The following is a 24,745-nucleotide window of genomic DNA, read 5'->3' as shown; positions in this document are numbered from 1 at the left end:
GGTACTCAAGTTTCAGTGCCCTTCCACACTCTGAGCTCTGCAGAGGACAGATGTGGAACCTATTACCCCAGCAGTGTCCAACAGGCACATAGTAGAGACTCAGAAAATGTGTATTAAATAGCCATGTGCGGCCAGGCATGGTGGCTCATGCCTGTAATCCCAGCACTTTGGGAGGCCAAGGCAAGCAGATCATCTGAGGTCAGGAGTTCAAGACCAGCCTGGCCAACGTGGTGAAACACCATCTCTACTAATAAAAAAAAAAAATTAGCCAGGCATGGTGGCAGGCTAGCCTGTAATCCTAGCTACTCAGGAGGCTGAGGCAGGAGAATCACTTGAACCCAGGAGGTGGAGGTTGCAGTGAGCCAAGATCTCACCATTGCACTCCAGCCTGGGCAACAGAGAGAGACTCCGTCTCAAAAAAATTTAAAAAAAATAAACAGCCATGTGGTCACTGTGGCAGCACATATACTAAAATGTCAGCTGGAAAGCTCGTGATGCACAAATAGCCTGTATCATGAGAGGGCTGGCTGTGCTCCAGCCTCCTTCCATTTCTCTGGACTCCCATGTGACTGCAGACATAGCTAAATTTGACTCCCAGCCTTGGTGCAGCAATGCCATTGGAAAACTCCTGCATATATTTACACATGCAGGGACCCTTTTCAAGTGATTCTCCATTGGGACCCAATTTCCATCTTTAATCCACTGTCTCCTTTGCTGCAGAATTCCCATGAATCTCTAGCATCCTCCACAAACACCCTCACGCTCCAAGTGACATCCCTTGGTTCCGTATGGGGGATATCAAATGTCACAGGTAATTTAGTTTGCTCAAGAGCATATTGGGAGATTATTTATCTGTGTTCTCTAGAAAATGAGGGCTGTAGTAGATCTCGCTGATTATATTACCCCACTGAGAGGCAGAAATAATCCTGAAGGTGGCAAGTTAAATCACTACTTTGTAATTTACTAAAACAAAACTAATACCCAAAGAAATGTTTTCTCTGCCATTTTATAGCAATTTCACCATTAAACTGTCTTTGATTGCAATTCATAACAATGAATAAAGCAAAGCAAAAAGGATGTCTTCAGCTGGCCAAGAAACTTATTCTGAACACTAATGATTTTTCCCATAAGCAGAACACTGGGCATCATTTCCAGAGAAGCCACAGCCCACCCAAAAGGGTAAGTGGGAGTGAACAGGGTCACACTGCATAAGCAAACTGTTCCCCTCATCATTCCTGTTGCCCAAAGGAAGCCCCAAGTCCTCTTGGCTAAGTCTGAGGCCTGGATGTGTGTGTTCTTTCTCATCGTTACCCACACAGGCACCCCACCCTTCTTGCTCAATTAATTCAAGGTCATCTTTCAGGTTCTCAGCTTAAACATGCCTTCCCATGGTGGAAGGCTCCCTGCCCATGTACATTTTCCTCATAGCATTTGTCAGTTTACAGCAATGCTTTCATATGTGTGGTTATTAAGTGTCTGTCCCCAGTAGAGTCCAGGAGCCCTAGCACCTATTTTGCTCATCATTCATCTTCAGTGAAAAATTACTGTATAAATAAACAATGAACAAGGACAAGATCAGGGTCTTAATGTCATAGGTCAATGCTCTCCCTAAGACAGCCTGTCTTAAGTCAGTCCCCAGTGGCCCAAGACTGACCCTTGACACCAACCCTTCATTTATAACTCCCTTGAGTGAGACTGGATGTCTGTGATGGTTGATTTTAGGTGTCTGCTTGACTGATTAAGGGAAAGTCAGATGGTAAAGCATTATTTCTGGGTATGTGAGGATGTTTCCATAAGAGATTGGCATTTGAATCAATGGACCCAATAAGGAAGATCCGCCCTCACCCAATGTGGGCAGGCACTATCCAAATGACTGAGGGCCTGGATAGAACAAAAAGGCAGAGGAAAGAGGAGCTCACCCTCTCTCCCCACTGGAACTAGGACATCCGTTTTCTCCTGCCCTTAGACATCAGAACTCCAGTCTCTCTGGTCTTCTGACTCTGGAACTTGCACCAGCGGCCTTCCAGTTTCTCAGGCCTTGGACCTCAGGCTGAGAGTTGCACCATCAGCTCCCCTGGCCTGAGGTTTTCAGATTCGGACTGAGCCATGCTAGCAGCATTCCAGGGTCTCTAGCTTGCAGACAACCTGGAGTGGGACTTCTCAGCCTCCATAATCATGTGAGCCAATCCCCCTAATAAATTCCCTCCCACATTTCTTTCTTCTTTCTCTTTCTCTCTCTCTTCCTTCCTTACCTCCTACTGGTTCTTACTGGTTCTGTCTTTCAGGAGAATCCTAATACAATAGCTCAGGGCCACTTACCCATATCCTCAGGGACGTACAACCCAGCACTTTCCCAGACACACTTTTGAGGCCCCTCTAAGGAACACCAGTGACCATAGGACAATTAGCATTAGGCATTTCTCTAAGAAATCTAGGGTCCACTAAACCAGAATCACTTACCCACCCATGGGCAGCTCCATCTTCCCTTACCTGTCCCCACCCATACATGCAGCCTTCATCTTGCAGGCCCCTCGACATTCTTCAGAGAAAAATATCATCCCTAAACAACCCCCTAAAGCCTAAAGTGTATGGAGAGATGTTTCAGGGTGACCCTGGCTGGGCTCATGAATGGCAGTCTTCACAGCCTGGAATGACAGCCTCCAGGTATCCACCTGCTGAGATATTGAGGCCTCTCCCAGGAGAGGACTTGTCCTGAGACAAAAAGGGCCAGGCATGATGAACCGGACCCAGAGACAAACCTGCCAGTAAGAGAGGAGGCATGGCCAGCTCTGTCCCTGGTGATTCAACCTGGGTGCAAGAAAGGAGAGAGCTAGAAATTGAAACCTGAGAGCCTCTCTCATGCAAACGCCACGGCGCTAAAGGACCCCAAACACCTGACTACAGGACCGCACAGCTGAATCAAACACAAACAAGGAAGAGGGACCTTTCTACTTCTGCAAGAGCTCAGGGCCACATGGGTGAACCTGAAGTACTCTAGAAAGTGGCTCCAGGGAGAGATGACAGTGCCCTTCAGAATTGGAGCCAGAGTCAGCAGGGCCCATGGGACCTGCCAGTGCCCAGCAGACAGGACCTAGAGCAAGGAAAAAGAACACAACTGAGATACCGCCATGGTCCCCATCTCAGCCTGCCCGTGAACGTACAAGGGAATCACAAAATGTTGGGGGAGCGTGTGCTGGGCACTGGCTCCCGATGGGGCTGAGTATCAGGGAACAGGTGTGAATATGTTGAGCCAGGATAGAGTTTAGACCCCCGGTTACTTTAAAAATTTTGTAAAATCAAAATGGCCCCCAGAGACACAGGCCTTCCAAATCTAAGTCCAGAGAGACGGGTTTATGGATCATTATTAAGCTGCTGAGAAAAGGTATAAACCAGTAGAATATTAAACATAAATCAAACAAATGAAGCTGCAGTCCCGTTAGTAATGAGGAGGCTTGGATGTGGGCCAGCAGCCCCTAAGTCTTAGGGACACTGAGTTCAGAGTTGGGGAGAAGAGACAGGGAAGGGTGAGGGCCTGAGCTCCACTCCCCTGGGCTCCTAACGTGGCTCTCCCCAAACCCTCTGCCAATGGACCTCAAGCTAAAGAAGGCAGAAATGGGAGTCTTGTTCACAGCAGGTAGTGAGTACATGTTTGTGGAGTGAATGCGGTGTTCTAGTAGTTGCATGCTCTGACACTCCAGCCAAGTGGGGAGATAGGAAGAGGGGGAGAAGATAGAAGGGGAGGGAGGAAGCGGGAAGGGGGAAGCCCCTCCCCTCCAATAAATTATTACTTGGCCAGGCTGATCTCCTGACAAAGCAGTCAATGATGGTAGATGGGATTTTCCTGATTTGGAATTTGGATTGAACCCCAAAACTCAGGACACTGGGAAGAAAGTCCCACTCTAAAAAGAGCACCTAGGCAACCTGAGCAGAACTTACTAAGACATGGCCAAGTGGGCCCTTCATCTAGCCACCCTGTCACCCCTCCTGCCTGTAGAAAAGAGGATGGAGGAGACACTCTCCAGCCTTTTTAACACTTATGTTATAAAAAAGGAATTCTTAGGAAGGGGCAGAGTATTGCGGAGTGTCCCTTCCCAGAGGGGACAAGAAAAGGGGTGCAGCTCCCACATCTATGTGGGGGCTTGAGTGCCACTCGTGATGGGCAGGGGTGCCGCCAAGAGGGGAGACTCCAGTTCACGTGCCTAGATGGTTTCTGAACTGTGGAATTCTAGGTCCTGGTGCTGCCGCAGGCCTAAAAGTATGGCAGATGGAGAGGGGAGAGGAGATAACAAGACAGATGTCTATTTCCACCCAAGATTGAGGCTTTCAGAGGTCACATGAAGTGTCCAAGATGAGGTAGCCAAAGTGGGCTCAGCCACCTGTCTCCCTCGTGCCCAGGAGGCAGACGCCAACACCTCTGAGTGTTTTCCCACTCAGTGGGCCAGGCACACCCTGAGGGCCACACTGCCAGCCCCTTCTCCCATTCGCCCCTCAGAAAAACTGGACACGGGCCCGTCTTCCAAAGCACCTGCCATCCTTGCCCCAAAGGCCCCTCTCTACTCATCTCCCAGGGCCAAAGCACCAGGCTGGGCTGCAGTGGACACCAGGGGTAAAGTCCAGGCCATTGTGCAGACCCCCATGGGAATCCGAGCACCAGAAGGCAGAGCCAACAGTTCCCAGCACTCCCCACCCCACACACCGGGGCGGGTCTCCTTTTATGGCAGATAGCCTTTGTGAAGGGCAAGGGAAGGCCAGGCTGACTTCTGCCCCCTGCCCCATTTCACCTCCACCACTGTGACCAAGACGCTCCTGCTACAGCAGAGCTCGGTGCCAAGCCTGAGTGGGCAGGAGGGACGCCCTTTTGTTTTATAAATCATTTTTCTGAGGGATAGCATAAAATTGAACCACAGTATTTGAGTTAAAATAATCTGAAATGTTTTGACCTAGGACTGTCAGTGTGGAATGAACAAAGTTCAAGCCCCAGAACAAGCCTCTCTGCACCTAAGGCCAGGCTCTGCTATTCACTGTGATCACCTTGGCACCATTGGTTTATTCAGTGGGCATTTATTGAGCACCCTTGATATCCTGGAGTACAGCAGTGAACAGGTTAGATGTGGTTGCTCCTAGAATTTATAGTCCAGCAGCTGCAATACCAGTAACGAAATATAGACTGTGATAATAATAGCTCTTATTTCCTGAGCACTGACTCTGCAGCAAGCACGATTCTCGGCATTTCACATGGATTAACTCACTTAGTCCTTTAAGGGAAAGTCCTGTTATTATCTCCACTTTACGTACGAGGCACAGAGGGAGTAAGTAGCCTGTCCAGGGTCACACAGCCAGTGAACAGGGAGATCAAGAACAGCCACCCCAGGTGTGTCTAGGTTTAAGGCCTTCCTCTCAATCCCCTCACTCTGCGCCTTTTGGGATAAGACCTGTAAAGGAAACGGGGTGATAGAAAAGAGAGATTGGTGAGGCCATTCTTGCAGAGGGAAATCAAGGAAAGTCTCTCTGGGGAGAAACAGAGACCTGAAGGAAGTGAGGAAGGGAGGCAGGAGAGTGTGTGTGGGGAGGCTTCCAGGGAGCGGAAACTGCTACACAAAGCCCCTGACTCAGAACCAATCATGGGCACATTCAAGGAATAAAAGGCAGGCTCGGGGAGCCGGAGTCCAGGGGAGGAGGAAGACAGTGGGTCAGGGTGAGGCCAGACCCAGATCTCCTTGGTGAAGAGGGAGGGTTTGATTCAAAGCACACCAGAAGCCACTGGGGAGCATGCTCCGATTCACTCGGGTAGAAGGTGGGCTGGGGCAGGACCTCAGACACTGAGTCACTGTTCCTCACCTACTGGTGAGGCCCTGGCCTGTTCCAAGGCCTTTGAGATCACACAAGACAAAGTCTTATTGCTGGTGGAAAACAGAGGCCTGGTGCACTTTCCTGGGCTGTAACAGGAAGAAGCTGGCACCTCTCAGGGTAGTCATTCCCAGGGGCACCCAAAGGCCGAGGGCAGCACTGCATTCACCCTGGGGTGCGGGGGGGGACACGCAGGTTTATTTCTTGGGTGAGACCAGAGCTCCAGCTGCCAGTGAGAATGCCTCTGAATCCAGCTGGCAGACAACGTGGCACAAGCTCTCTGCCAAGCTGGCCTCTCCTGCCACTAATTTCCTATTTGGGGCAAAAAAATACCATTTCCCTCCTGGACCTGCCAGGACCTGAACGCGAATTACACCAGCTTCTGGCTGTGCCTTGAGACTCAAGGCTTCCCTGGGCAGTTTGGAGTTGGGGGTGAGAGGATACATGGATACATGCTGATCCCAGGGAAACTGTGGGTGAATTTTTTGGCCTCAGGGGATCCTCACCTCTTATGCCAAACACTGACAGGGTTGCCCCCACACCCCCTCATGAAGCTGGACACTGGGCCAGGACATGTCGGGGTGGAGAAGCAGGCTCAAAAAAAAAAAAAGTTCCTTTGAATGTGACTAATACTATTAATAACAACAAAACTTACATTTACTGAGACAGTTTCATTTAATCTTCACAATAACCCTATGAGATAGGTCATATTCTTACGCTAACTTTACAGAGGAGGACATGGAGCCCCAGAGGCGGTAACTTCCCCAAGGTCACACAGACGGTAGAGGCAGGATTTGAACCAGGCCTCATGCAACTCAAGAGGCTGTGTTCTTTAAGCCTCACCAAGAAGCCCGGATTAGGTTTATCTCCCACTGAATGCCAACGCCTCATTTAACCTGATGAACAAGAACAGCTAACACTGATTTAGTGCTTAGTGACAGGTGTGGCACTAAGCATTTGCCATGCATTAGCTTGTTCAATCTTCACAGGTGGATTCTATTATTACTCCCAGTTCATAAATGAAGACGCTGAGGTTTAGAGAGGTTAATTGGAGGCTCCAGGGCTGGGTCACAGGGGAGTGGGGATTCAGGCTCAGGGCTGTCTGAGCTACACAGCAGGCCGTGTGTTTGTTGCTGGGATCCCATTACCCTCAGGTGCTCTGTGGCAGACTGGGATTCCTCATCACCCCACCCAGGGAGGCCAGTTTGGAGCTTTTGGTCATGAACAGGAAAGCTGAGCCCGTCTCTGGCCCAGGCTGAGAGCAGCCATCCTGGGACATGCACCTCCCAGAGAAATTGCTCCAGCTTCAGCTCTTCCAGGCAGGCCAGCCAGCCAGGCTGTGCCAAGGCCAATAAACCCAAGAGAGAGGCCCCAAGCCAGGCAATCCCTCCACGCAAACCCTGATGTTCATACCTGCAGACCAATTGGTTTCCCACTATCCTCCTGTCCTGTGAGTGCCCCACCATACAAATAAGTAAATTGGGCCAGACCCTACCCCCAGCCCTCCTTAAGAAGAACCACCCACCCATGGGAGTCCCCTGCAGCCAGCCACAGTCCACACTAGGCCTTGCTCAGCACCCCTGAAGGAGTGGAGGCAGGGTGGTGGTCTGGCAGGTGGACAAGAGGTTGGGCAAAGGGCTGCGGATGCACCGGGACCACCTAAGGGCTAGAATGAGGCCTGCAGAGCTAGCAGAGGCCAGGCAGTGCAGGGACACCGCCCACTCTCCCAGCCCTGACACGGAGGTACAGTCAGCAACTTCCCCCTCCTGATAGGCCCACACCTGGAAGCCACATGGAACTGTGGGTGAAGCAGCTCTGTCAGCCCCCCAGGGCCCCCCAGTGCTCCTGCAGACAGCCATCTCCTTCTCCAGCTATTTAGTTCCGCCTTCTCCTTTCATTTCCCTGGTACTAATATCCCACCTGCCGGGTCTCTCCGTGTGCCCAGACAGTGCTGAGCCCTCACACATGTTCATGTTAATCTCCACAATCGCCTCAGGAAATAGGAGTATTATCTCCATTTTTATAGATACGGAAACTGAGGCACAGAAAACATAAACGCTTTGCCTGTCATCACCCAGCTTACCTGTGGTGAAGCCAGGATGAGACCACCTTTGTCCCACCAGACACCTCTGCGCCCAAATCTCGCAAGACCGGCCCCCAGGGCAGGTCAGGCTGTGGGAACAAACCTCCTTCCCAGGAAGCTGCACCTTCTAGCTTCTCTCCCTCTCCCTCCTGCCCCAGGGGCTTCTTGAGAAGTAGAGGTTCCCTGGGTTAGAAGCTCTTGACTGCCCAGGAAAGCACTGATGCATAGGCCCTAACTCAGACACTTCAAGCTCCCTGGCTACAGTGCGGCAGCATCAGGCTCCCCAAATGTTGTTTACTAATAAATCCCTGAGAATTTATAATAAAGTTGATGGGGCCTAACTGATGGGCCCAGGACAAAAGGGAGCCAATTACCCAACACTCTCTGCTACAATCTTAAAACAGATGTTTGAGCGTGTAAAATTATGGCTTGTGGTTGGGAACTGCAGATACGATTCCAACCTTCCCTTTTATTGCCACTCATAAATGTTAAATGCAACGAGCTCTACATCTGAAATTCAGTTGTTGCCATTTTGTCCGACGTTTCTGAAGCCAAGGCTACATTTTAGAGTTGATGTCCTCATAATTTACTCAACTCCTGTGAACAACATGCAGAAAAACACCTTGCACGACACACAGCAGAGGACAGACATGCAGCAGAGGCCAGGCCACCTGGGGCTAAGCCCTGACCACCCCGGTCCTGGGAGGAGAGGTAGAGGAGGTCACCAACCACTGTCTTTCAGAATTTACAGGTCAAGCGATGCAAACCCGGACCAACAGGCGAGGCCCCTCCCATCCCTCCAGAACGCAGATCAGCCTGATTCTTGGCACGTATATACAGGCCAAGTAGGAGGGTGTGTTCATGCACATTTGGATGTGATCTGCATACAAGTTCTCTGGAACTTTCCCAGGACTCCCATAGTGGAGACTCCAGGAAGCCAGTCATGCAACCAGTTCTGCTCCCAAGCATCCTTACGCAACTGCCCATTGAGGAACTGGGGGGACACGGAGGTAGGGAGAACAGCGAAGAGTCTGGGAAGGTGGAGCTGCCCCAACAATTCTCAACACAGTTCCTTAGCATCCTTCCCTCAAGCCCAGAGCCCTTCCTGGCAGGCCAGATGCTGGGCCTGCTCCAAGGGCAATCCTAGAAACCCTCAGCCAACACGGCCCTGCCTGAGCACGTGTGCCCTGGAAGTCCCCGAGAAACCCACAGGCAAAGGGGGCTGTAATGGTTTGTGTCCCCTTAAAAAAGATATGTTGAAGTCCTAACCTCCAGCACCTCAGAATATCCCCTTATTTGGAAATAAGGTCTTTAGAGTTAAGTTAAAATGAGGTCATTAGGGTGGGCCCTAATCTAATCTGGCGTCCTTATAAAAAGGGGATATCTGGACACAGGGACCTGCAGAGAGGGAAGACTATGTGAAGAGACACTGGGAGATGGCTCTCCATGAGCCAAGGAATGCCTGGGACTACCAGAAGCCAGGAGGGAAGTGTGAAGCCAATTCTCTCACAGCCCTGAGAAGGAACCAGCCCTGCTGGCCTCTTGATCTTAGATTTCCAGCCTCCAGAATTGTGAGAGAACAAACTTTTGTTGTTTAGGCCACCTAGGCTGTAGTACTTTTTTACGACAGCCCTGCAAAACCAGTACCCTCACTATCACTGGGCCATCTGGCACTGACAACACAGCTTTGCACTTGGCCCATTGCAGATTCAGAGCAGAGGCACGTCCACCCTAACATGAGGCTCCACCTCCAGGGCCCATGAGGGGCCCTAACAAAGTGTCCACATGATTCCACGGTTTTGGTGAAGTGTAAACTGGGCCATTTTAACACAAATAGAGCTAAAGAAAAGGGAAGTTTACTCACCATCAGCTCTGCCTATGAAAGAAGAAAAAGGCCCAAGAAAACAGCATGAAGGGGACATCCCCAGAACCTCTAAAGAAACCCTTTAACACACTGCCCAGCTTGTCCCCCAAGGGCCCAGTGTGAAAGGGAGGTAGGGACGTCAATCCACATTTTCACCAGGAGGAGAAAATGACCAATGATAGCACATGTAGGTCCACTAGGAACAAAGCGGGTGCTAAGTAGAAGACACACAAGGGACTGGCCTGAAAGAGCAGCATCCATGTCCGTGTGTCCTTTTTTTTTTTTCTTTTTCTCCTGAGATGGAGTCTCGCTCTGTTGCCCAGATTGGAGTGCAGTGGCATGATCTCGGCTAACTGCAACCTCTACCTCCCAGATTCAAGTGATTCTCATGCCTTAGCCTACGAGTAGCCTACGAGTAGCCTACGAGTAGCTGGGATACAGGTGCGTACCACAACTCCATTTTTGCATTTTTAGTAGAGATGGGGTTTCACCATGTTGGCCAGGCTGTTCTCGAACTCCTGACCTCAAGTGATCCAACCACCTCGGCCTCCCAAAGTACTGGGATTACAGGTGTGAGCCACCGCCCCTGGCCCCGTGTGTCCTTCCTAAGAACTGTAGCCCTGCTATTGGGCCCTGACCCTGCTGGACTGTATCCTCTGCCATCCGGGATGGACCTATTCTTCTTTCCCACTTGCTTCAGAGAAAAGGTGAGGTCACGCATTGTCTGGGAACTGCCTTGATCACTGCTATTATAAATGGGGGCCAACCCTTCCAGGGGCAGCTCAGCCACAGAGCCATTTTACAACAGAATGTGAGACATTAGAGAGGCTAGTTGAACAAGGATAACAGCCAGCATGTCTTACAGGGAGCATTTCCAGAGCCCACTGGGGTCTGAGCCCCCTAGTTCTGCCCTCATCTCAAACCACCTGCATCCTCACAAAAGCCTCTCTTCCTGCAAACCCACCCAGTCCTTCCCCTTCACCCTCAACTCCCTGTCCCTTGAGGGCCAGGCATTGGAGCAGGAGGGCTGTGTCCTCGCTTTAAAACTCACCATGGCTGTCCAGGCGTGGTGGCTTATGCCTGTAGTCCCAATTACTCAGAACGCTGAGGCAGGAAGATCACTTAGAGCCCAGGAGTTTGAGGCTGCATTGAGCTATGATCATGTTACTGTCCTCCAGCCTGGGCAAGAGTGAGACCCTGCCTCCAAAACCAAACAAAAACTCACCATGGTTTACCAATACCGTAAGGAAAAAATCAAGGCCCTTTGTCTAGGTATAAATGAAGCCCTCATTTGTCTCAGTATGAAAGATACAAGTGTTCTGAGCCCCAGGAATTCCCTCCCCCAAATATTTCAGGCCTCCCTGAGATGTTGCTTACATGGATGACTTGGCTGCTGTCTGACAAGGGGCACCAGGCGTCAGCAGGTTCCATAGCCAGGCCCCAGAGCCACAAGCAGCCCCCAAGATGTGCTACACCTGCTGAACTCCCTGACCCACTCTCCTGCCTATTCAAGCGTGCCACACTCAGGCAGCAGTGCCCCCCAGCAAGGGTGCCTGGGCCTAAGGCATTGTGACTCGTGGGCCAGCTCTCTCCATGCCCACACCCAGATGCCTTCAAGCTGCAGGGGCTGGGGTAAGGATGCCCTCCTCCCTCCTGTATCATGAGGCCAGATTCCTCCCTGCCAGGGACCCTTTGCCCTTTCCTAGAATCTGACTTTGCTTGTCACCACCCCATCTCTGATGGTGTCTATCATCTTGAATTTCATAAGGCTCCCTTTTCAAGAGCAGCATCCTCCTAACCCCTATATCAAGCAGTGACTGCAAAAAGAAGGTGGGGGAGCCTTTTATGTGACCTCACCCACTGACAGCATCTGTGCTGCAGGCCCCAGCTAGCATCTCGCCAGCCTTATCTTTCTCCATTCTCTGCCCTGAGTTTTCCACTCCAACTACTGGTCACTCCCTGCCCTTCTGTGGTCCAGCTGTCCCCTTTGCCTCCAGCTCCCTCACCAAACCCTCTCTCTACTCACTTATGCAACCGACATGCACTCATCCTTTACCCCCGCGCCACTCCTGGCTACCTCCTCAGGCTGCTCCCTAGCTCCTTGTACTTCTCTTATCGCTACCTTGCACGTTGATTGTTAATTATCTATTTACCTGTAGGCCCCGCTAGACTAAGAGCTGGCCGCTCAGAGAATGGTTACAAAAGGGACAAACAAGCCAACAAATGAAGTCCAGGCTCCCCATTTGTTGTAACCACTGGGTCCCCTTCGGTTGCCATGGCATTTGAGGCCAGAAAGTCCTCAGCTCCCAGGTGAAGTCCTCCACCAGCAGCCCATTCCTGGGGGTGGGTGCCATGACAGCCATGCCAGATTGTCAGGTGATACTTATTTTGTAAACTCAAATTAACAGGAAGCAATTTCATTAACAGTGTTGCTTGAGGAGTTAGCTCCACTTTAGGGCTTATTTTTAGTGTCCTTAAAAGCTGTGTGGAGCAAGCTGAAGCGCTGGATCTGATTTAATGGAAATTGACTGACATGCATGTCTCACTCGGGTACATCGGAAACCCTGAGGCCTTTCCCTTGGGCTGTGAAGGCCCCTCCAAGCCACAGAGCCATTCTCCACTTTGAGGACAGGGGTGGAGAGGGGCAGACAGGGGTGCGGCTTGGCTTGTGGGTACCATTAGAGAAGGACCTTAACCTGGCAAATGTCTCCTCCACCCTGGGGAAGCTTTCCACCTGGCCAGGAAAAAGACACACGTGGATAAAGAAGTCACAGACTTGCCAACTATCCAGCGAGGCCAGGGAGCCAGAAGCATCATGGAGATAAGCCAGTCGCCCGAAGAAAAGCCGCTCCACATACTAGCACTGGTCACAACCAAGCTAGGGCCAAGTCACATAGCCCACAAGACACAATGTCCTGTGGTCAGAAACAGTTCCAGAGAAATACCAAACTTTCCTTGGCATTTCTTCAGAAACACTTTGCCTTTCCCTCTCCTCCTACTCCTCACCATTGTACTCAGCCTTGCTCTTTACACCTCTCGCCCACAACCGCCATCACCCGCAGCTGTTTGTGATGTGAATCAGCAGCCCCAGTTATTTCTCCTTTACCAGTCACCCGGACTCTCTATCCACAGAACAAAAGCAGCAGGCTCACCTGGGAGCTTGTTAGAAATGAAACTCCAGGACCCCATTGAAGACCTATGGAATCTGAAACTTGGAGGGCAGGCCCAGTCGTCTGTGTAACCAGGCCCCCAGGGGATTCAGATGCACACTCGAGCCACTGCTTTACCTCAAAGGAGAGCCTGGGAGCTGGTCCACAAGGAGATTCCTCCCTCCCTTTCTCCTCCGCCTCTCCTGTGTTGTCTCTTCTTCCCATTTTCCAGATTGGGCATTATAGAAATCTGCAAAACAAGATGACCAAGACAGAACTTGTAGACAGTGATGAATGCCAAGGGGCAATCCTCTTTGAAGGAAGGGGGGAACCCTCATACACCAAGAAATCTTGTCCTTTTTTTTTTTTTTTTTGAGACAGAGTCTCGCTTTGTCACCCAGGTTGGAGTACAGTGGTGCAATCACGGCTCACTGCATCCTCTGCCTCCCAGGTTCAAGCAATTCTCATGCCTCAGCCTCCCAAGTAGCTGGGATTACAGGCACCCGCCACCACACCAGGCTAATTTTTGTATTTTTAGTAGAGACGGGGTTTCACCATGTTGGTCAGGCTGGTCTCGAACCCCTGACCTCAGGCAATCCGCCTGCCTCAGCCTCCCAAAGTGCTGGGATTACAGCATGAGCCACCACATCCGGCCTTCTTGTCTCTTTTATGCCATGCATATTTGGCCTCTCCACCACAAGTTAGGCAAGGAAACAAAACTGGGCCTCAGGAGCCTCACACGGAGCCCAGGCATTCTGAAGCTCTTCCTCACTTCTCTGCAGCAGATGTCCAGGATTCAGAGGCAAATCGCTGCTTTCTAGGAGTCTCTACCCACAGCTACAGAACTCCACCTTGAACAGGGGTCAGTGTGTTGTTCCTGCTCCTTGCTGAGGCTACTAATAGGATCACACGAGGCTGAGTCCATTGGAATGGCTCAAGTTAAAAGGAAGAGAGACCTCCGTTCCTCCATCCAGGTGGGATGGATTCACTTGTCACCCCAGGGGCAGGAAGCAGCACTCCCTACCCATCCGGGTACTATGACCATGTCACATGGGAGGGCAGTACATCTTTGGTTCTTAGGTTGACTTTCTACCTTGTTCCTCCGGAGCCTGGGCTCCTGGTGGGGTAAGGACAAGAAAGGCCGGGAGGCTGTGGTAACTCGGACTGCTTATGTCTGGGTCAGCTACTCTGCACTTTAAAGGGCAAGTTGCACACCTGTTGTGTGCAATACCTTTATTCTTCCTGTCTTCAGTGCCTTCCACATCCATCATCTCACATGCCGGACAGGCCTGGTGTTACCCCCATTTTACAGATGAAGGAACTGAGGCTCCTATAGGTTGTCTTTCTCAGTCAAAGCACAGTCCATGATAGGCATCTCCTGGGAACTTGTTAGAAATGGACTCTTCGCCGGGCACGGTGGCTCACACCTGTAATCCCAGCACCTTGGGAGGCCAAGGCGGGTGGATCACGAGGTCAGGAATTCAAGACCAGCCTGGCCAAAATGGTGAAACCCCATCCCTACTAAAACTACAAAAATTAGCCGGGCGTGGTGGCAGGCACCTGTAATCCCAGCTACTTGGTAGGCTGAGGCAGGAGAATCGCTTGAACCCGGGCAGCAGAGGTTGTTGCAGTGAGCCGAGCTCGCGCCACTGCACTCCAGCCTGGGTGACACAGTGAGACTCTGTCAAAAAAAAAAAAAAAAAGAAAAGAAAAGAAAAGAAAAAAATAGACTCTTCAGCCCCACTCTGACCTGCTGAATCAGAATCTGCATTTTAGCAAGATCCCCAGGTATACTGAGAAGCACTGGGCTGGGATCTACCTGAGGTCTGGGATCAGTCCAAGATTCTTCTTTTTAACAGTGATGCCATACTTTGGGTGGTAAGGACCTAAGAGATTAGTAGCAAAAGGCCTACTTTCTTGCTTGAGCCCCTGCTTGCTAGCTTGAGGCCTCTGTTAAACCATACTTATTTCGCTTTTAGCTACCCAGAAGGAGAGGAGGTGGCCGTCTGTGTTCTCCAAACTTCTGGGACTCCTCAAGGAGTGAAGTCTGATCTACACACAGAACCAGCCACCACGGCAAAGGAAGAGCGATGGCTCCGCCATGTGGCAACACAAACACTGCAGTTTCACACAAGACCAAATCAGAATTCGCTGGAGGGGAACATCAGATTCTTAGGGAGTGTTACTCCAACTAATGCTATACTCAGGGTGACTTTTTGGAAGGCAAAAGCCCCATAGTCTAGCCATACAACTTTCCAGAAAAGTAGCACTCTTCAAAACAGCTGGCATTAAAATTCTTGGCTCTGCCATCCACCCATTCTGAGACTCTTTCCTCATCCCCAAAAATGGAAGGTGTGATGACTTCAAAAAGAGTTCTACCGTTTTTCCCCTCATTGAAAACAATAGAAAACAGTAAAATACTGCATTTCTGCCTTCAAGTATTCACTGAGCGCCTTCTCCATTCACTGCTTCTTGCCGGGCTGCAGGGAGGTAGCTGTAACCCAGGCAGAGTCCCTCCTTCAGTTGTGGGATGTAGAAGACAAGGACAGGACCAGTCACTGAGGAAAGACCTTCACTCATGCTGCAGCCTCCTTTACCACTGCATGGACCATTTCAACTTTCCTAACCCACACAGCTCACCAGCTCCTCATGGCAACCTCACATGGGTCCTACAAAGCTCCCCACTGGCACTCCTGAAAGGTACCCTGTAATTGGAACCATCCTTTTGTGGAATATATACTGACCCAGCTCATTCTTAGAAATGCTTTGCTGGGATTTACATCCTGGAAGCTGGGCCACTGACTGGTCTTCCAAGACCATCTGTTTCCAGTTTTCTCTTCTGTAAGCATCAGCTGAGTCTAACTTAAATAATAGATATTTTAAAATACATTTTAAAGTTCATGTAGAAAAAAAAATGGGAGACCTCCAGTATGTGGTGAGTAAAGGTCTGCTTACTTGTGATAAGTACTTGCAGTACTTGTGATAAGTACTTGCAGCTTTCTCTCCCTCCACTGATCCAGGACTCCAAATCTAATAGTCCACCTGGCCCTTGAAGGATGTAAACCCAGACACACTAGTGAACAGGCCCGATAAAAACACAGCTTTCTGTATTCTTTTCTGTGTTGTGTTTGAAGCTGGCGAATGCCACTTACGAAGTGAGAGTAGAGTCTCTACTCACCCTGTCCTAATGACGTGTGCTGAAACTGGAGGAATAAGGTCAGGATTAGCCTGGCACTTGTCCATGGATATTGAGCAAATCTGGAAAGCGTTCTGTATTTTTTTTAACATACTCTGAGGTCTTTCCCTCCCTGATCCTCCAGAAATTTACACCCTCCTTTATCTTTCCAGATGTGTTGCTTGTACCTCAACTTGGCCATTTTCCCTATTTGCCTCCTAGACTGATGCTTAAGAAGTCACCTCTTTAGTTTCTACACTTCTTGCAGCATCTGCTCAAAATAGTTCACAAAAACAGTGGCATTCCAGGTTAGAGGGTCATGGCCCAAGGCTGCCCCAGCCAAAGCCAAGTACATCCAACGAATGTACTGGCAATTCCAAGATTCCCAATGGTCTCAACTAAGTGGTGGGAACCATCCCCATTTACACATAGGACTGTGGGCACAGGACACTGCCCAACCTCCTTTCTCGCAGCCTGATGCCTCATTTCAGAGAGGCCAAGCTTCTTGACCAAGTACTCAGCACCTGCAGCCTCACCTCAAGCCCCTTCACCCCACCCAGCTCCCACCCTACTGAAGCATCTAACCCTGCCGGCCACTGCCGCATCTCACATCTCTAGCTCCCTTCCTCCCAACATGCTTTATGCATCGTAACTCCTCTCTGGCAGTTCCTTCTTTCGAAGCTTCTACTTCCTCTTCCTGACACATCTAAACACAAGCCTTCATCCCGTCAACCAGGAACACAACTCCAGCCCCAAAAGCTTCCATCCACACCCACCTGTAGCTTCAATGTCTCAACCCCACCCAGGAAAACTTCTCAATCTAAACTCCCACCACATCTCCAGTGACTCCTCAAGACTAGAAGCTCCACATGTACAATCATATCCCGTATTCTAGGTTTGAAACCTTGGAGCCATTCTTCTTAAAACACACTTCTAGTTTTCTTAACATTATAAAATTCCTAAATGCTTTTATTAGTGACAGGAGGCGGTGGGGGGTAGGGGCTTGTCTCCCTATGTTGCCCAGGCTGGTCTTGAACTCCTGGACCCAAGAGATCCTCCCACTTTGGCTGGGATTACAGGAATGAGCCACCATGTCTGGCCCTAAATGCTTATTGTAGCAATCTTTGAAAACAGAAACAAGCAAAAATATACAATCACCCACAATCCCTAAAAACCACTTCATCTGGGAAAATCCTTCTGGCTTTTTTATTGCAAACCCATTTAATGTTCTTTCAAAACCTGAGAGGCTATGTAGTTTTATAACCTACACTCTTTGTGTAAAAATGTAGGCCGGGAATGGTGGCTCACACCCGTAATCCTGGCACTTTGGGAGGCCAAGGCGGGCAGATCACAAGGTCAGGAGTTCGAGACCAGCCTGGCCAATACAGTGAAACCCTGTCTCTACTAAAAATACAAAACTTAGCAGTGCGTGGTGGCACATGCCTCTAGTCCGTTACTCGCGAGGCTGAGGCAGAAAAATCACTTGAACCCGGGAGGCAGAGGTTGCAGTAAACCAAGATCCCGCCACTGCACTCCAGCCTGAGCGACAAAGCGAGACTCCATCTCAAAACAAAAACAACAACAAAAGTAATACACATCTTTCTGTTAAAGCCACTTAAAATTATTGAAATAGGTCAAGTGTACATATGAGTACACTATCAAAAGTCAGATCAAAAAACAAGCATCACCAAGCCTCACATCATCTTGTCACTACTCCACAAAGAGTAACTACTATCCCAACTTTTAAAGCATGGTTTTGAGCTGGAACCATGCTTACATCTTCCCTCTTCCTGCAGGTACCAAACCCAGCAATTTTCCCCTTCATTTGGCTGTCCCCTCAAAGGTGGACTAAGTCCCACTACCTCCAACATCCCCCAGGCCCCCTGTGCCCCTGCAAAACAGCTCCCACTGCCCCACAACAGAACCCTGATCTCTCAGCCCCCCACCTTTTACGGAGACAGGGTATCACTTTATCACCCAGGCTGGAGTTGCAATGGCACAATCTCGGTTCACTGCAGCTTTGACCACCTGGGCTCAAGTGATCCTCCTGCCTCAGCTCCCCAACTATCTGGAATCACAGGTGCACACCACCACACCCAGCTATCTCAGCTCTTTCTACCACATCTAACAATTCCCCTACAGAAACCACTTAGATGCTCAGGAGGAAACCCAACCTACTACAGACACGTTTCTTAGACACGTGGCTACAATAGGCCCTGGGTAGGCCCTGGCAGGTAAGCTGCTCCTACAGCCAGAGGACTAGGACTGTGTAAGGGGCATGACCCAGGGAACAAGACCCATGCCTTGTCCAGTTAAGGTCTTTTTCACTGGCTTAATGCCCTTTAAACACCCATCACCACCACATACATACATCAACACACATTCCACGCAGCCACACCACATATCCAGTGGCGGCAACTGTTCTAGCACACCCTGGACCATGCTGTTCTTTGGCCAGGTATCAGTCCTAGCACTTATCTTTATGCCATAACCTCCACCTTCTGCTAACAAAACCCTCAAAGTAAGGCCCAGTCACAGGAGCAAGACAAGGATTCCTAACACCAAAGGAACTGGGCCAAGACTCAACTGGAGGGAGTACAGAAAAATTAGGCAACATTTTCTCACAAAGTAGGCAGTGTGCTTCAGCTGTCACTCTTCAGGCTGGAAGTCTTCAACGGATGTTAAGTGAAATTTAGCTCAGAGGGTTCCTACTCCTAGAGAACGTTATTACTGAAAACATACCCCCCGCCCCCACCCCACACACCCCCACAAACACACCCCGCAGCCTTCATTATGGAATTAAGGAAACCATTCAAGTGTAAGACAGGTTTATTTTATTAGTTTTTCCTAAACTTGTCTCATGTTTACTGAATGATTTTCTTAGTGTAAGAACGTGACCTGGAGCTTTAACAAACCAGTTTGGATACCGCAACCTGGATAAATGCTTGTCTGTACACAAGCCATCAATTACCACTCTCTGTCCTGGCCTCCATGAAAATCCAATTGGTCTTAAAGCCTGTCTAAGCAGAGAGCAAGCAGACCACATCATCTTGTTTCAACTTCAAATTCACCCCCATCCCAGCACCCACACCCTTCCCCACACACACACACACCAAAAAAAGACAAAAACAATTTTTTTTTTTTAAAGAAGAAATGGCCATTAAGGACTGGGCCAGTTGTAAAGGGTTGGCTTAATCCTGCAACCAGCACTTTTAAAATAGCTACTGGCTTCACAGCAGGCCAGTTGGAACTCTTGAAGCATGACAGGTAGAGAACAGAGGATGTGCTAAGAACATGGCCTTGTTGTGGTGCCTCGAGGCCTCCATGTGTGCTTACACACCAACATAAGTATACTTTCCCCTTCCTCCTCCTAAGCAATTGTTCTCCATTGCACTTTAGAGCCTGTAACACTCTAAAACTTTTCAATGTTATCTAGAGATGGACAAACGCTTAATTCTAACTATGCAAGATAGCATCTTATTTCTAACAACATAGGCCAAAAGTAACAGAGAGGCACTCTGTTATACAGAATATCAATTTTTACAAAGATCCAAAACATTACCAACAAGCCCTGTAAGAGTTTCTTAAAGCAGGTACCAACTCTGGCCTCAAACACAGGCTTCCCTTGGAGTTTCCAAAATGCCTCACTCCTGTCAACACTGCCCCAAAAAGCAGTCAGAGGAATGCTTTGGTATACCTGACACTGGCCACACAGTTAAGAATGAGGTGTTGTTATAACATCAGGCACCACACTTCTTTAACACTAATTTCACTCATCCAGTACAATCCAGTGTATCTTAGTTTTTTTGTATCATCTGTCAGCTGCTTAACATGTACAAATTGGCAGGTTCATGACAGATATTAACACTTAACACACAAGTGATTGTGAATGAGCTAAAAATAACTTTTAACTCTTGTTCTAGGAGTTCAAGCTATACCTCGAAATTATACAGAACATCTCCCACCTGAATAAACAGGCCAGGATACAAATCTTTACACCAAAATTAACAAGGATTTAATTCCTCAGTTAAATTTACCATGGCTATATCCAACAGTATATCTACCCAATTCTAATCTTCTGAAAATTATTTAGACCTTGATGCTTGGGGTATTCATGAACATACTTTCAGGAAGAGCCTCCAGGTTTAAAGCCCTCAGTTAACAACTTACTCTAAGCAAGGGGGTCTATTTTCCCAAGAGAAGTACATGGCATTTATAATGAGAGCCCTTTTATTGGGAGAGAGGGAAGAGAACACAGGTGAGGGTGAAGGTGAAATATGAAGAAGCTCAGAGCACACCTTTGTTCCTCTGCCGTGTTAATCCATGCCATGCCATGCTCCAGCCCTCACAAAGAGGGGGACCCCATCCCCACACCAGGCAGGGAGCCTTTAAAGCAATCTCCACAACAGATTTTTAAAGCATAATTAGAGCTCCTGCCATGTAAGTCATAATGAAAAGTCTGCTGGATAGCTAGAGCTGTAGCTATAGCTCAACTTTCCAAAACAAACTTATTCTTGTAGACACATGGTTAAACATAAAGGAGTGAAGCATAAGCTCAGTAAGACTAACTGGGCTTCTAAATAGTACCATTATGAAAAAGATACAATGCACTTAATTTCTGTATCTAACTATTTAGAAGTCAAAATGCTCCATACATTACCTATTTCCCCTCCCCGAAAATCCCCTAAAAACTGACTAAGAAATCTTCAGTATTCACTTGCTCTAGTTGATATTTAGAACAAAGTTGACAACTTAAAGCTTTATAATAGTCTGTTTTAATAGAAACAAGTGTTGGAATCAATCAATGTCCATTTCAGGAAGCTTCTTGTCTGAATCCGAAGGCACAGCTGCGTCTGTACCCTGCTCAGCAGCCTGGGGGCCTGGGTTGTCTCCTTGTCCATCCACTGGTCCATTCTGCTCTGCATTTTTTTGTTCCTCTTTTGGAGGTTCCACTTTGGGTTTGGGCTTTGAAATTATAGGGCTACAAATACTTGTCAGCTCCTGGAATGGGTAAGAGAGAAAACTGTGGTTTCTTATAAAATCAACAAATTTTACAAGCCATGCTAAAGCCAAATCCACCCTCTCCCACCATCCAATCCTCAACCTAGAAGCTAAAACACTATAATAAAGTTCCCTCCTAAGTGTCACTTGAGGACTATTAATAATAAGGCTGTCAAGAAAAGACTCTTAAAAAAAAGTCTTAAATTACCTTAATTTTAGCTTCAATCTCTTTTGACTTGACAACTGGATCCATGGTCAAACTCTGCTTGTTCTGCAGATTTAGCTTGTTATTCATCCACTCCATTGCTTCATTTGTGCTTTTTTCTACCTTTGTCATGTCAGCAGCATCCAAATGATCATACTGGTCCTCCTGCAACCAGGAGACAGTCAGACAAGTGCTAAAAGGGTAATACCCTCCCTCCCTCCCCGCAAATACTGTCTAGTTTCTGCCATTTTTCAAAAACTTATAATCTTTCAAAAAATAAAGCATATTTATTAGCCTCACAATCTGAACAGAATTATTCAAAAGAAACCTAATCACAATTTTTTAATACACTCAGGATAGATTTAAATTTTAAAGGTCAAGAAAATTCATAAGGTATCAATTAAAAGGCTTCAACAAGATAAACAGCAGCACCTGATTTATACAAAATCTTAGGAAGATAATTTCACAATGCAAAAAAATTACATGAGATATGAGAGCTGAAGTTGCAGCATGCTAGTTCGGAACCAAAACTATAATGAATACTATTTTTAAAAGAAGGCCTTTCATGTGAACCCAGGAGGTGGAGCTTACAGTGAGCTGAGATCACACCACTGCACTCCAGCCTGGGCAACAGAGCGAGACTACGTCTCAAAAAAAAAAAGAAGAAGAAGAAGAAGAAGGCCTTTCAGGCTAGGCACGGTGGCTCACACTTGTAATCTTAGCACTTTGGGAGGCTGAGGCAGGAGGATCGCTTAAGCCCATGACTTCAAGACCTGAACAACACGATGAGCCCATCTCCACAAAAAATACAAAGATTAGCCAGGCATGAGGGCCATGTGCCTACAGTCCCAGCTACTCAGAAGGCTGAGGCAGGATGGTCACTTGAGCCCAGGAGGTTGAGGATGCAGTAAACTACGATCACACCACTGCACTAGAGCATGGACAACAGACTGAGACCTTGTCTCACAAAAAAGAAGGAGGAAAAAAAAAAAAAAAAAAAAAGGCGGGGCCTGATGGCTAATGCCTGTAATCCTAGCACTTTGGAAGGTCGAGGTGGGTGGATCATTTGAGCTCAGGCGTTCAAGACCAGCCTGGGTAACATGGTGAAATGCCATCTCAAAGAAAAAAAAAAGACAACCCTAGTTGGGTGTGGTGGTGCGTGCCTATAGTCCCAGCGACTTAGAAAGTAGCTGAGGCAGGAGAACTGCTTCAGTCAGAGAGATTGAGGCTGCAGTGAGCCGAGATTTCACCACTGCACCCCAGCCTGGGTGACAAAGTGAGAACTCGTCAAAAAACAAAAACAAACAAACCAAAAAAAAACCCCACAAAAGCTCAATTTATCATTCAAAGTTTCTTACACTAACAATATGTCAAGAACCTGGGGTATAATGGAGGAACTTTATACTCCAAAGTCTGAACTTTGGAGTCAGACTTCTGGCTAAATGACAGTTCTCCCAATTTAGTGACCTTGAATGTTGCTTAAGGAAAGTGAGGCTTAAATAAGTTGGAATTTATCTATAAATGCTGATACCACCCCCTACCTTATAAAGGTACTGTGTGGATAATTACTGGCCTCAGGTGTTAGAAAGACCAGGATAGCGCATGTTAAGTCAAACACTAACGAAAAGGAAACTGATCAACACTGTTCAATTCCAGATTCCACCTATTAAAGAGATACAGCAAATCCTATGGTTCTTATTAAGACGCTATAAAACATTACACATTACATTAATATCCAAAATAAAAAGTGCTATTAAACAACTTAATGAGAACAAGAGAAAAAAATGCTATGTAAATGCCTCAGAAGTTAACTTTACGGCCGGGAGCAGTGGCTCACGCCTGTAATACCAGCCAGCACTCTGGGAGGCCAAGGCAGGTGGATCACTTGAGGTCAGGAGTTCGAGACCAGCCTGACCAACATGGCAAAACCCCATCTCTACTAAAAATACAAAAATAAGCTGGGCATGGTGGTGCACACCTGTAATCCCAGCTACTCGGGAAGCTGAGGCAGAAGAATTGCTTAAACCCAGGAGATGGAGGTTGCAGTGAGCCGAGATTGCGTCACTGTACTCCAGAGCCTGGGCAACAGAGCAAGACTCCGTCTCAAAAAAAAAAAAAAAAGTTAACTTTACTAAAATAAGAGTAGGAAAAAGAAAAAAGTTACCTTGTTTTTGAAAGAGCTGATTATTTTCATATACTGTTGGATCTGTTTCCCTAGTTCTTCAAATAATTTTGGTCGTTCTTCAGATTCCTGGAAACGTATCTTAATAGGTTGACCTAGATTCTTAACAGAAGAATACACAGTCTTCATATGGCAGTTCAACGATCCAGAGTACTGATTCCACTAAGACTGGTGATAAAGTACATTTAATCTCCGTGTGCTATATATAAGAAGTTAAATATATTTCTCCAGGCCTTTGGAAATATGAAGCTACTTCAGGAGGGGAATGAGACTATACCTCAACACTGTTCCATGTGGAATCGCTTCAATTTGTCACCTGAGCCCTCAAAACACAGCAGGGAGACCACCAAAAATTAGGTGCCTCCTAATAGAGATACACAGTACCAAATATAAAGTATACTTGCCAAAAATAAAAAATGTTTTAATTTAAAATCTTAAACACCTGAATCTGATGGAGCCTCTAAATGTAACCATCAATTTAACAAATAATATTAAATACCACCAGGGAGGTGAAAATCAGCAAAATCCAACTAGAGGAAAATCCTACAGGACCAATGATCCAATTTCCTCATAAACTAAATAAGGAAAGGGTGGGGCGACACGGGGAAATAATGGAAGAAGAACTATAGACACAGTTATAAGCGACATCAATAAAATCTATGAACCCTATATGGATACTGATTCAAACAAAAAATCATTTATGAAATAACTGGAACTTGAAAACTTAATACAACAGTGATATTAAGAAATGCTTGGTCAGGTTCGGTGGCTCATGCCTGTAATCCCAGCACTTTGGGAGACCAAGGAAGGAGAATTGCTTGAGTCCAGGAGTTCCCATACCAGTCTGGGCAACACAGGGAGACCCTTTCCCTACAAAAAAAATTAAAACAGCCAGGCGTGATGGCACACAGCTGTAGTCCTAGCTACTTGGGAGACTGAGGCAGAAGGACCACTTGAGCATGGGAGGTCGAGGCTGCAGTAAGCCATGATAACACCACTGAACTCCAGCCCGACTGACAGAGTGAGACTCAAAATGGCCCAGTTCCACAAGAAACCAAGTAATCCAGAGCTAAATTTAAAGAGAAATGTAAAAAGTTCATTCTTGTGCATCTGCAACCTTTTCTGAACAAAAGGCCTCAATTTTATGTAATTCTTTGCATTTTTAATCCTAATGTTAAAAAATCAGATGCTGGGACTGCAGGCACCCGCCACCACGCCCAGCTGATTTTTGCATTTTTA

General features: G+C 47.8%; 1 protein-coding gene and 2 long non-coding RNA genes across 6 annotated transcripts in view; 1 reads left to right on the top strand and 2 right to left on the bottom strand.

Annotated features, from left to right (window-relative positions):
- Positions 1 to 13,287, bottom strand: part of LOC129059707 (uncharacterized) — a 162,408-nt gene extending 149,121 nt beyond the window's left edge. For all 3 annotated transcript variants that reach the window (XR_008525738.2, XR_008525735.2, XR_008525736.2), the window contains exon 1: positions 11,172 to 13,287. This is a non-coding gene — a long non-coding RNA (uncharacterized LOC129059707). The remainder of the gene's footprint in view (positions 1 to 11,171) is intronic.
- On the top strand, positions 11,366 to 15,503 carry LOC112133476 (uncharacterized). Its single transcript, XR_008525739.2, has 3 exons — positions 11,366 to 11,426; positions 11,954 to 12,104; positions 14,923 to 15,503. It is a non-coding gene; the product is annotated as an uncharacterized LOC112133476 (long non-coding RNA).
- A 3,426-nt stretch (positions 15,504 to 18,929) lies between these two features.
- HSPA4 (heat shock protein family A (Hsp70) member 4) overlaps positions 18,930 to 24,745 on the bottom strand; it is a 54,425-nt gene continuing 48,609 nt past the window's right edge. The window contains 3 exon segments of one of the 2 annotated variants that reach the window (NM_001131557.1): positions 18,930 to 21,119; positions 21,328 to 21,489; positions 23,489 to 23,608. In NM_001131557.1, the coding sequence (NP_001125029.1) occupies positions 20,916 to 21,119; positions 21,328 to 21,489; positions 23,489 to 23,608 (486 nt within the window). In that variant the 3' untranslated portion in view covers positions 18,930 to 20,915. 2 annotated transcript variants of the gene reach the window in all.

Source organism: Pongo abelii, chromosome 4 (assembly GCF_028885655.2).
Source record: "Pongo abelii isolate AG06213 chromosome 4, NHGRI_mPonAbe1-v2.0_pri, whole genome shotgun sequence".
Classification (NCBI taxonomy): Eukaryota; Metazoa; Chordata; class Mammalia; order Primates; family Hominidae; genus Pongo; species Pongo abelii.
The sequence above is the reverse complement of the archived record's forward strand: the minus strand, read 5'-3'. Positions and strand labels throughout refer to the sequence as shown.